The 13,499-nt window shown below is 34.1% G+C and overlaps 1 protein-coding gene across 1 annotated transcript; it reads right to left on the bottom strand.

Moving 5' to 3' along the window:
• Positions 1-10,731: 10,731 nt before the first annotated feature.
• LOC108478795 (nuclear transcription factor Y subunit C-2-like) lies at positions 10,732-12,968 on the bottom strand. The gene is made up of 8 exons (XM_017781253.2): positions 12,843-12,968; positions 12,614-12,749; positions 12,419-12,515; positions 12,252-12,322; positions 11,970-12,164; positions 11,350-11,430; positions 11,185-11,259; positions 10,732-10,895 (listed from the first exon to the last, which is right to left on the bottom strand). Exons 1-7 carry the CDS (start codon positions 12,932-12,934, stop codon positions 11,221-11,223), a joined length of 711 nt encoding a protein of 236 aa, XP_017636742.1. The 5' UTR covers positions 12,935-12,968; the 3' UTR covers positions 10,732-10,895; positions 11,185-11,220.
• Positions 12,969-13,499: the final 531 nt, after the last annotated feature.

Raw genomic sequence — 13,499 nt, 5'->3', positions numbered from 1 at the left:
GAATTTGATGATTATTAACTTTGTAATATTGGCATATAAAACGACTTTCACCCATTTAGTGAAGTAATCGACGACCACAAAGATGACGGTGTCTGCTAGAAGCTTTTGATGAGATCAACCCAATAACATCCATGCCCCACATAGGGAAAGTCTATGAAGAAATGAAGGAGGCACATGAATCTTGTCTCCATAAATTTGGCATTTACGACATAACTGATGCAATCCCCTTTCATGGTGGACCAGCAGTACCCGAACCTCATGATTTGCTTGGCCATTGTAAAACCATTAGCATGTATTCTTCAGACACCCTTATGGACCTCTTCTAAGATTTTTTTAGCCTTAACAACATCCACACGTCTTAGTAGCCCAGGCGTATCTTGATACGATTATGCGAAAACATCTTTAAATTCTTGAAATAACTCAATGACGTCTCGCTTTGTCTCTAAGGTGACATAGGCTCCTATTTTCACATCTTTTTCTTCTCCTAGGCTCATAATGTCCATTGACCCTTTGTAAGGTAGGATCTGTTTCTCACTTTATTATACTATCTTTAACAAATCAGGAGATAGGCTACAATCTCTATCATCTTCAAAGTCCTGAGATCCCTCTAGACACATATCTTGCTCAAAAGGAGATTCTAGGTTAGTAGCAGTGTCGCTCATGTCGTTGATATCTAGGAGACCTGTCGTAGGTAAGAAGGAATATTCCAAAGAATAAATGAATCTAAGAATAATTATTTGTATGGAATGATCATGAATGAAGAATGAAAGAATATTTGAAAGAAAGTCCAAAGAACAAATGAATTTAAGAATAACTATTTTGAATAAAAGAATATTTGCTTGCAATGATAGCAAAGATGCATTTTATTGAAATAAAGATTTTGAACATAAGCCTATTTTACAAAAGAATTCTTATTGCTTCTAGGCTTAAAGCAACAAGCGTGTTTTGAATTTTACTCTAAATTGGCTCTAAGAAATACAATGATCTCTTCCACAGTCCCATTGTTCAAAACACCCCCAAGTACGTTAGGGCAGACACTTGGAAAATTCTATTCCCCGGTTCCCTCTTCGGATATGTCGTTAATGTTTAGATTCCCCAACATTCCTACCAGGCCTTCGATATCTTCATAAAATTTGATTTCTTTATTGTCCATCATGTCCTGCACCAGGGCTCTGAACTTGATGCATTCTTAGATTTCATGCCCCTCTTCATTATGGAACTCCCGCTCCATTGGGCGTGGATGGGTCGTCAAACTTCACAATCCCCATTTTAATAAATATTTCAATTAGCTTTTTAAACGCAGTGCAATTTTCGATTGAATGCCTAATGATTCCAGCATGGTATTCGCACTGAGCATTTGTGTCGTTTCATTTGGGAAAATGAGGTTACATCGGTTCTAAGTAGAAAGGGGACACTACGTGTGCATCGAATAGGTTCTGATATAGCTCCCTATACGTCATAGGTATAGGTGTGAACTGTATCCTTTTAGTATTCATCTTTGTATTGGCTTTTTGTCTTGGGGCGCTTTGGTGGTTGACAGTTACCGTCTTCAGTTGGTTTATAGTGAGTTGCTTGGAATGACCTTTGTTGTATGTGCTCGTGTTGTTTACCTCATTCTCCCTTTTCCTTGGGGCTGACCTCTTGGTACTATCCCCTGTCTCTATTTTTTCGCTCCTTACCGCTTTCTCGATCATTTCGCCAGTCATCACTATATCTGAGAAGCTTTTAGTGGCACTCTCCAACATATGAGTGATGAATGAAGCCTTTAAGGTATTGATGAACAACATGGTGGTCTCTTTTTCTAGGAGAGGTGACTGAACTTGTATAGCAACCTTCCTCCATCTTTAGGCGTATTGTCAGAAGCTCTTATTTGATTTCTTTTACATATTCTGCAAGGTGATCCTATCCGGGGTCATGTTCGTTACGTGACTATACTGTTTCATGAAAGTTTGAGCTAGGTCCTTCCATGAGTTGATCTTGTTACGGCTCAATTAGTTATACCATTTGGATGCTGCCCCAACCAAACTGTCCTAGAAGCAGTGAATCAATAGCTGATCATTGTTGACGTACCCAGTCATTCATCTACAAAACAGGGTAATATGAGCCTCGGGGCAACTAGTCCCGTTATACTTCTCAAACTCAGGAGTTTTTAACTTGGGGGGAAGCACCAGGTTTGGAACCAAGCTCAAATCTTTAGCATTGATTCCACAGTGATAGCCAACACTCTCCATTACTCTAAACTTCTCCTCTAACCACCTGCATCGGTCTTCCAATTATTTTGAGAGTTCCACTCTCGCTCTTTCAGCTTCTACCATGTCATCTAGATCAGGGACTACGGGATTAATTGGGTTATCCCCTGGATTAGAGCCTAAGCCTGCTTGATAGTTGATTGGCATCGAGGCACCGACCTGAAATTGTTGGGGCCTAATTGTAACGGATGACCTTCGCGTGTACATCTTGGGTTGCATTTGAGCATTTCTCGTGGTAAAACCAAGAGGGTAAAGAGGATCTTCATTTTTATCTCCAGTATTGACTATAGGACCTTTTCCTTTGTCTAGCCTACCGGTCAGTAGTTGTGTTAGCTGGTTTATCATGTTTCTTTGTGACTCCAGCATTTGGTCCCTCATATCCTGTTGGATTTTAGCCAATTGCTCATGCATTTGTGCTTGCATCTATTTTTGCATCTCTTTCTGCATTTGTTCTAACCTTTTCAATCTTTTATCCATCACTTTATTTTTTCTTCGGGTTCCGTAATGATGTGTACTTGGTAGGTTTTTATCGGTTTCCAGATTAACTGAAATAGTTTTTAACTAATTAGGACCCTTTTGTGACATTCAATGCATATGATGAAATGCAATGCAGATGCATGAAATGAATGCAAAAAGAGACGTTGGTTTTGATTCAATTCTGTTAGAACAAATTTTCTAGATAAAAAATCTCTTTACATAAAGCAGAAACATATACGGCCTTACTCTCATACTCCAGGCAAAGACATCGATCCATTTCTTCATATCCGGATGTTAAGATCAAACCTCGCGAACTTCCCAATAGATGCCTCTACTAGCTCCTTTTTGCTTGATTTGGGCTGCGACCCATTGCTCACTTATCCTCGTGAGGTTTGTTAGCTTCTTTAAGAAAGTTGACGGCTCCCGAATAATCTTTGTCGGCTCGAATCCTCGGGCAGTGAAGTATAGTCGTATATTTCTCCACGGACTATCAGCCTTCTCTCATTGTGCTTACTCGGAACATATTCGAATGGCCGTATTATATTCCACTTTATCAAGAAATCCATTTTCCATGACAAGCTCTCTATTTAGCAACTAAACGTGAATCAACACCTCTTTTCTATGATGATGCAATGCAATGCAATTATAAACAAAACAAAACAAAACACGTCAGTACATAAGAAATAAACAACAAATAGAGCACCTATTCGGGTGACCTTTAGGGGTTTGGTGGTTCTATCTAGGGTGGGCTCCTAGGGCTCACTATATGTGGTTTGGTTCTAAAGAAGGGGTACCTGAACTAGCAGATTCCTCGATTCTCATGCATTATAGGCTTATATAGACTTAGTTCAGTTCAGGGGAATACATTTCCCTATGGCTATACGGAGATGAAAATATCACGAAAACATAGGTACATATGTATCCCGGAAGCAATCCGCTATCCTATACGGAGGTGAAAACCTCACGAAGGACTAGTTTCTCACTCCCACTAAAAAGGGTAGATCGAACGATCATGAAATGCAATATGCGAAAACACCTAAAGATCAAATCAATAAAGTACATATTACAACCAAAATCATAAAAAAATGACGAATGAAATGCAATAAAAAGATCGTATTTTAAAACAAAATTTTCAATTTTCAACGAAAAGACAGAAATTAATCAATTTACGACTTGACTCTCTTATTTCCCCAGTAGAGTCGCCAAGCTGTCGAAACCATTTTGTTTTGTGTTTGAAAAATGAGTCGACATTTTATTTTGAAAATGAAAACAGGGTTCGCCATCAATCCTTTTTTATAAGGTGTGATCGGGTTACCTTATGATTAATCATTCTAATAAAATATTGTGATTTATTAAAATAATAATTTTAGTCTATGAAATTCAAGAAAATGAGTTCAGGAGTCGATTGCGTACGAGGAAGGATTAGCACCCTCGTAATGATCAAAATTGATACCTAATTGATTAATTAATGTCTTAACGTCGAAAGTTGAGAACTCGAAAAAAATTAAAGTATGATCCTCTCCTTTTTATTAATGTTGATTAAAAACTTTGAACAAATTAAAACGAGTATTGAAGGCCCTCTCGTCTCGAAGTACCAAAATGTCATATCCCGTAAGTTAGGACACTGCATTTGAATCCCTCGAAAGTAAGCTAGCCTTTTAAATTTTTATTTTAAAAGCCGTGCTTTAGTTTTTAAAAGGATATTTGGTTGTTTAAAATTCAACGAGAAAAATCGAAACCCCGTGAGTTAGGGTACGACATTCTCGAGTTCCTAAACACCAAATATTTTCTTTGTTTTGTTTAAAATGTATTTTGAAATTCGAAGGAATATTGGCTATTTAGATTTAACGAGAAGATCAAAACCCCGTAAGTTAGAGCATGACTTTCTCGAGTTTCTAGATGCTAAATATTGCCTTTATTTTAATTAAAACCTATGTATCTTAAAGCTTAAAAGGAGTATTCGGCTATTTCGGGTTAACGAGAAAATCGAAATCCCGTAAGTTAGGACACGATTTTCTTGATTTCCAAAACGCAATATATTACCGATTTTTATTTCCTCCCATTTTATAAATTCGTGTGAAAATCATCATAACATTAAAAGGGCATATGAATAAAATATGCTATCGAATGGTGACGGCATGAGTATACTAACAACAGTTCATAAGATACAATTACAATAATCATGTGACTTAATATCAATATTAGCAATCAACGATGTATGAAATAAATGATAACAATAACGATAGATAATAACAATAATAAAAGTAAGTAAAAGGAAATATGAAGTGCATAATAAAAGGAAATAGATTAATCCAAAGTATTTAAAAATAAGAGGTAAATAATGAATAAATGAAATAAATATGTAGGTACATGATATAAATAATATTAATTATTTTTAAAAATAATGAGTTATAAAATAATGAATAAATTGATAAATAGAGTTTAATCATGAAAACAAATAATGAGTAAATAGGTTGATAGATATTACATATAAATATTATTTAAGTTTTAGTATTAAAAAAGGGAACATATAAACAAGAATACACAAATAATGAAATCAATTAAGCCGAGATTGAATTGAAATCAAAACAGAATTAAAAGGAACAAAATGGAATGAAAATAAGATATTGGGCCCAAATTGTGATACGCGAATGAGATGGGGGACCACATGGGGCAATATCCCTGTCCTCCAAAACACATAACTTCAATAAAGACTGAAATTGAATACTACAAAAATTACAGGGCAAAAATTAAAAGAAAAGAAAAAGGAAACAGGGTCGAATTACAACAGACCACGAAAGCGGAGGGACCAGCTCCGAAAATAACCCGTTAAGAGTAAAAACACATGGATCTTGGCCTACGTGGGTCGGGTCATCAGGTCAGTCCCTATATACAGCATCGTTTTGGGGCGCTTTGCAACTGAATGAAACGGTGCCATTTCTTTGTGCTTATAAAAGGCAAAAAAAACTCTTTAAATTCATTCTTTTTGTGTTCTTTAAAGAAAAAAGGGAGAGAGAGGCTCTTTTCTCTCTGGGGAGAACCTATATTCCGGCCATAGGGCTCGGTGAGCCTCCGCCATGGCTCCACCGTAGCCGACCATCAAAAACGCCCAAAATCGGCCTCCTCAAACCCCTTTTAAGTCCCTTTTCTAAAAGCTAAAAAAGGGTTTCTTTTTGCTTCAAAAAGCAGAAGAAAGTAATGCATAAGAAGGGGAGAGAACTAGGCCTCTATCGTCTTCCAAATCCTCATCAGAACCCTAAGGGGTTTAGAGGTATTCAGATGCCGCGGCCTCTGACGACGGTAGAAGAGGAATCGCCTCTGGTAAGTGTTCTCTCCTTTTTATTTTTTTATGTATTTCTATCAATATTTGTATCAAGAGAGGATTAAAAAAAAAAAACCTAAAACAATCACCTTTGGCCAATACTGTTTCCTTTGATCAATCTATTTGTTTTCTCTCTATTGATTTTTTTGTATTCGTAACCTAGTTTTTTTTTGTATTGATTGTCTATGTAGGTAAAAAAAAATCAAAAGCCAATTTCTTTATATTCGAATAAGAAAAATAAATGCAACATTTTGTTGTTTTTTTGTTTGTTGTTTGGGCTTAGGGTTAGTTGACTTGTTGGGGGTTTGGGTTTAGTTAGCTTTGGGCTGGTGTTTAATTTTGGTTTGGGCTTGTAATGGGTTTGGTATTGGTTGTAAATGGACAAGTCTTATTTTGTTTAGTTTATTTTATTTTTTTGTTTTTGTTTTGTATGGGCCTGGGCAAAATTGGGTCCCTACACAAGTGTTTTCAAACTCATAAATCTAATTAAATTGATTTAGAGTATTTCTTATAATCCTAAAAGTCCTTGAAAATTCCTCTACAATTGTTTTAGTAAAGTCTAGAAACTTATACGAAACCCCTGGCCCACTTGTGTCGATACAATTGAGATAATAATCTCTCATGATTCTAAGGGAGAAGTATCGCACAAAGCCCTAGGAGTATCGATGCAACTAGAGTTATATCAATACTAGCCAAGACTTGTATCGCAACAAGTCAGACAATGAGCACCTCTAATTTTCCATAAACATGTATCAATGCCCTTGAGGAATTGTATCACAATAAGTCAGATAGTAAGTTCCATTTATTCTTCCCTCAGACTTGTATTGTTATTAGCCCACTTGTATTGATACCACAACCTCTAATGGCTATAATTTTTAAGACTTCTATTGGTACCAAAACACTTGTATTGGTACAAGTCATCTGCAAAATATAATTAATGTGTCAACTCAGTGTTGCAACGGCTCCAATTTGTGTCTAACAACTCCAAACGTCTCCAGACTTGTTAGATGGTACAAATATGGTTCAATGACTCCCAAATGAAGATAAGAAACAAGCTTTCAAAGATTAAAGTGCAAAAATTCAATCTTTTACCTAGTTTTTTTTTTTTAAACTTGTAAACACTTGTGAGTTCCACTCTTATTCATTTACTACTTAAAAACCTAAAAACGCAAATTGACACTAAAATGACTCGATTCTACTCAAAATATGCTAAAATGTGTGCAAAGGCACAACAAATAAACATGTCAAATCACAATAGATCAAAAAGCAGAAACTTAATTACAAATTATTTAAGCTCTAATCATATATGTTCAATCAGTCATTCGCTAGCTCAAGATAACTAAAAACGAATTGCATGTAGAACCAATAATATGAAATGTATGAAAACGATAAAGTAAGGGAAATATACCATATACATCACTACATGCAGTAAATGCGTTTTCTCACTAACTACAAAAGATAACTTAGAAATTAATTTAAGATCTTTGAATTATTTAATTAATTGAAATTAAACAATTAAAGTTCAAGTGAGAATTAAATTAATTAATCATTATGGATTTTTTAATAAGACAATTAAATATATTTCTTTATAGATTCTAGTACAATAAAATTGTCATGATTTTAACAGAAATTAGAATTTGGTTGAAAAATAATTTAATTGAGAAATTAATTTAGTTAATTTATTTCATTGACTTAATTAATTAATATTTTGAGAAATAAAAATATATATTGGGTTGAATAAATTATAAGTGTTGGATAAAAGTCTCGATAACACATATAATTAGACCAAATATATAAAAGGGGCCTTACTCTAAGGGTGTCGCCACCCCTTACTCTTCTACTTAGACTAGAAGTTGTATTTACTATTTAAATATTGTTATTTAATTAGATCTTATTCGAATAGAACTCTTGTACTGTTTCTCTATGAATAGGAATGATGTGTTAAGCTTTTCAATACACATTATTCATGTCATTATTCTGTTAAAAAATAGTGAAATTTTATTTTATAGAATAAATTCTATTTTCTTGGAAAATGCATAATTTCGGTTATAAAGAGAATGACCTTTCCTATTGAAAATTAATAAAGTCTTCATTTTGTGCAATTGATTCATGATACTTTGATCCCATACTCAAAGTAATTCATGGTTCGAGAATAGTAGTGAATGTCGTTTAGTAGAGAGCCATTATTAACTTAATTGCCTTATACAAAGCACAAATATAATTGTGGTTAATGCTTATTCCTATAAATATCACAATGGCTCGGTTTTAAAGAAAAATTTTGCACTTTCATTGTGCCTTAAAGCACTATTTTCTAAACCGTTTTTTCCAACTAGAATATCTTTTACTTTTCTCCATTGACCTCTTAGGGAATCTTTTCATCTTCTTGTTTTATTTGTAGCTTACGAAGGAATGTATCAAGCATGCACCGATATATTGCGGTTCCCGTAAGTCATGTTCCACATTCTGAAACTTTTCTATTCACCTTTATATCATTTTAAAGGCTAAGATGTTACGCTCAATGGTTGCACAAGTGAGCTTGATATGGGATGGTTCTTCTCGTGCCCTTTTAATTCGTGATGATAAGATGTAGCATTTTCTACACTTACATTTGATAAGGAGATTTAAGGAGCCATCATGTTTATATGAAAGGAGTCATTAAGGGATCCATTCATTACCTCTCATTGAAGGAAGGCCTTCACTTTTACATACTTAAGTAGTTAGCTTTGTTTGTGATTATCTTCTTCTCTCATTAAGCCACTATTCAATAAGCTAGAAGGCATTTTTGTTCTAATAAGGAGATCTAAGAAGATGATATGATGTGGTGAATGTTTCCTTTGTGTGCCTTGACCTTTTCATGTGCTCGACATGACATTACTTCTCTTGGCATAAATAAAGTATTCTCACTCTAACTTAATAAGGAAGTGCATCAAACTAATCTGAGTCTTTTTCTTCCTATAAGCTCGTGCATCTTTTATATTAGAAGTCACTCTAACTTTATTTTAAGCTGCCCCTTTTGTTTATTCATTGGCAAGTAACATTTTGTTTCACACAAAGGGTTCGTGTTGTTGGCCTCACTAAGTGCTCTATCTTGGAGGGAACCTATTCGCCCTTCTCTCGTTTTTGCCTTTATTTTTTAAAAGAAGATGGTTGTTGTATGCTAGAATCCAAAGACATCCTTCTATTTCACCAATATTTTGAGGCTTTAGGGATTCTTTTTACCATGATGTCTCCCTTCCTCCTTTTTTGGGAGCAAGGTCTTCATTTTGTAAATGTCTTTGATTGGCCTTTCCTTACATCTACTTAAATGGCATCCTTCAAGTTGAGGTAGTCATTTGTTGTGTGGCCTATATTATTGTGAAGTAGTCACTCAATTATGGACTTCTTCCTCTATAGACTAAACCATATGGGAAGAAAGGTTCCTAATATTCCTTTACTTTCACCAAGAATTTTTCTTTGTGAGGTATTCAAAGGCAAGTATTAAAAGAAGAGTGTCAGTGATACCCTTTTCAGGTGCTTTGGGCGTTGATAGTTTCAGTATCCTACTATAGCTTCATCTTTACTCCATTAGGCAAAGTGGTGGTTTGGTTTCCCTGTAAGTCAAGGCAATACTAATATTCCAAAGATCATCTTTAGCCTCGAGAAGATTCTTTTTCTTCTTCCTTTCTCAGCTTCTCATTGTCTTTCTAGGTTCCTTTCGGGGCACATTCTTAGAGTTGAGCCAAAAGAAACTCATTTTGGGCTTGTAATTCTCTATACTATTGGGTTGTAGATCGAAAATCCTCTTTGATCCTTGGATCTTAATAATATCTCTCCTCTTGATAATCAATAAAAAGATATGAAAGAGTGTGATGGTTGTCCCATCGTTAAAATTGTGGGAAAGATGGAAGGTAAGTTTTTATATTGTCATCATGACCTCGATATTCAATTTTATGTTATGCTGATAATGGCTAGCATATTGGTCTTCTTGATCCTGATAATGATAGCTCTCCAACGATAACCATATAATTTTTTGTTTGTTTCTCATAGACTTCATCAATTATTATAACAATTAAGTTATATAAGATGTTAGGGAATACAAAGTGGTGGCCCACATCTCCTGTGGCATGGAGAAGCACTAAGGATGGAGGTTTGGAGGGTTAGAGGTGATACTCGAGTTGAGTGTAAGCTATATGGTTGATCTTGTGTATCTATCCCTTGTCTTGATGCCAAGAGGAAGTATTTACAAAGAGAGACTGGCTTGGCGTGGTTCTCAATCATCAAGTGTTTTACTTCATAGGTACAGGCGGTAGAGTGGTGGATTGTTAGCTAGGAGCTTGTTGGTGCTAATGTGAGGGGATTATATGAGATGCCTGGTTGGAGCATTGTTAATTCTTAGAGATCATAAATTGATACATATTGACAGAATCTCTCACCATATATTTTTAGGGATTGTGTTCGCCCGCCTCATGTGATGTGATGTTTTGGTGAAGTGAAGTTAGTACTATACTTCTGGCAAAGTCACAAAATTAAATTTCGTCCAATTTTACTGGACTTTGGATAACTCAACGATGGATGAAATGGAGAGGGTATAACGGTTTTAATTACCTTTTAATATAATATTTTTATTGTGTCAATGTTAAAATTATGTACAAACTAAAGGCATATTCTATGAATAGGGGGATAAAGGAAAATGAAGATGCCAAGTTGAAATATATATTAAGTTATTATTATAAAATAGATAAGACAATCTATATGAATGTAAAATAATTATATATAAAATAACTCTGGATTTCATTTTTCTTTTACTAAGGCTGCTTCTTCATATTCCACATACGATTGCAATTTTTGTAATCAGCCAGCTTCATTCACTGCTTAAACAAGAGAACCAGTCATGTGTACTATGTAAAGGCAAAACAAATAAAAATAAAAGGTCTATGAACTATCCCTTAATAGTTAATATAAAGAACTTTCAAAAGCATTATACAAACTAAAATAGTAATGTATACCATCAAAGTATCAAGCAATGCATTATATAAATTCACAAAAGATAAATATCCCAGATTTTTTTCTTTAATTGAACCCAGTTCAAACCTAATTATTGTTAATTCCTAATGTTGTGCAAAAGTGAAACTCTATTTCATATTAAATATCATATACCTTAATCGAACTCATGAGAGGACATAGGAGGTTTAATCATATATTGTTGAGCTTCTGCAATTTAATAACCAGCTCCTACGAAGTAAATAAATAATAATAGAATTAAACCACAATTTTTCTAACAACAAATCAAATAATTATTTTTGAACTCATTCTAATTCTCACAGCATTCATGTCCAACAGAGGAAACTGCGGTTGGTTAACAGAATGATGCTCATTTTCCTCGAGAAATTTCCCATCATCATCCTACAAAAATTCGTAGTGTTCAAATAGTCCTACCCACCTCAAATGTTGACTTGTAAGGTAGGGAATCTAATAATAGCTATGTTATATAAGAATTAAGTAATGTTTGTGCATTTTGTCCTCTCTACTCAAAAAATAGATATATTAATTTTTATATGTTAGATTAAAAAGTAAATTGATCAGTTCTGTTAAAAAAATTCATTTATTTATACTGTTAAAAACTGACATAGCTAACAAAATTATCAGATAGTGACATGTGTACCTTATGATGACATATAAGTCCCAGTTTTTAATAGCAGAACAGCAGAAATAGATGAAATTTTTATCATGACCAGCTTGCTCTTTAGACAAACATACAATGACTAATTTGCTCACTTTTTTAGTAAAAGGGATAAAATGTAATCTGATAAAATGTAATCTAACTCTTAATATAGGACTTTTACCGACACTTGATATATGAATTTGAAGATTATACAACTTTGCTCATTGATAGTTTTGTAGCATTTGAATGTATTATGTACTGCATTGATATATAAAAGGACCTTGTGGTTAATCAACGGGACGACATCAAATAAGAAATGGAGTGCCTCCTCTTGCCTTATCGCCTTGGAAACGTCACAGCGCTGTAGGGTTCCGCGTTTGTCTTCTTCAGTATGCAGCCATGCACGAAGGGTGAGCTCTAGAATGAAGAGCTCACAGGCCTTGGAGAACAAGATAGGAGTGTCTGCACTGATCATCTAGTGCAACATATGAAATATTGGTAAAAAGTCCATCAAAATTGAAAATATAAAATAAAATCATATGAAAATTAGTAATAAATTAACCTTCACATCTTTATCAGATTTCATAATCCTCTTGATCCTTGCCAGAGGTAGCTGATGGTGGCTCTTGAAAGCTTTAATTCAGTATAAAAGCAAACAGGCACACAACACAACAATCAGAAAAAAAGCAGAATAACAGATGAAAAGAGAAAGGAAAATTATTGAGGGACCTGAAATGTTATGAATCTCCAACATTTGTTGGTACCAAAACAACTCTAGACTGCGTTTCTGGACCAGAAGATGTGATTGCTTCACTTCTTCACCGTCCTTCACCAAGACATAAGAAGATTAAAATGAATAATAATATGGGTAGTACATTTAATATAAAAAGAAAATATGATTTTCAAAGGAAAGAAAAAGGCAACCTCATTGGAAGGCTGGTGAAACGGTAACATGAAAGAAGTCATTGGCATGAAGTTATGAATTTGAGGAGAAGAGGTTGCAGAAGGTGTGAACTCCATAGATTGATTCAAGTCCATGGTTAACCTTTCTAGCGTAGGCCTGTTCATGTCAAGATTCAATGGATCAATATATATAGTGCAGTCTGATTAATCTGAATGAAAAAAGAATTTGATTCCTCTAATTTTAACCTACCAGGTGGTGTTTGTCATAATGAGTTGAGCATCTTTTTTGAGTGAACTTCTGTTCAAAAAGGTTTTAGAAACAACATACACTACCATTAGCATAGGATGGGATTTAGTTTTCGTCCTTAAAAACTGCAAACCTGTTTACTTTTCTTTTTTAACTTTGCTTTCAGCTATGATGTCAACACTGTGTGCGGGGGAAACCAGAAGCAGTTAAATACCAGTTCATTTTAATTCCTTGTTTTCCTGCATTTATTAATATAGTGTCAAAAACTATTGATTTTCACAGTAATTAAAGTAGATGCTTTCAATAAATGTTGTTTTTAAAGTGAAACCAACTTTATAAGATGTTTAGAATTAATCCATAGATATCCAAGCTTCCACAAGAGAAATCCATTCGGATGTAGTAAATTTATGGTTCCCTGCAATTGTTTGATATTTGGCCTATTATCTATGCTTCTATATATACAAGTAATGTCCCAAGGGTTTTAATTTATTTGTTTTTTTTGTGTGTATGATTTGGAAATTTCTTTTTATTAGTTTTCTTTGCATTATAAAAAAATAAATTTCAGTATTGGTAATCCTATGTTTAAATTTGATATTTAATTTCTAACATAATTTAGTTTTATATTTTCATATTATTATTAATTAGTTCAAATAATCAATA

The sequence above is a fragment of the Gossypium arboreum genome, chromosome 12 (assembly GCF_025698485.1).
Source record: "Gossypium arboreum isolate Shixiya-1 chromosome 12, ASM2569848v2, whole genome shotgun sequence".
Lineage (NCBI taxonomy): Eukaryota > Viridiplantae > Streptophyta > Magnoliopsida > Malvales > Malvaceae > Gossypium > Gossypium arboreum.
This window is presented reverse-complemented; position numbering and strand designations above follow the sequence as displayed.

Coding starts and splice junctions, on each gene's coding strand:
- LOC108478795 (XM_017781253.2), bottom strand. CDS start 12,934: ATGCTAATGGTAGTGTATGTTGTTTCTAAAACCTTTTTGAACAGAAGT. Junction 12,323..12,418: donor GGAGATTCATAACATTTCAG/GTCCCTCAATAA, acceptor ACTGAATTAAAG/CTTTCAAGAGCCACCATCAG. Junction 11,260..11,349: donor CTCTGTTGGACATGAATGCT/GTGAGAATTAGA, acceptor TTTACTTCGTAG/GAGCTGGTTATTAAATTGCA.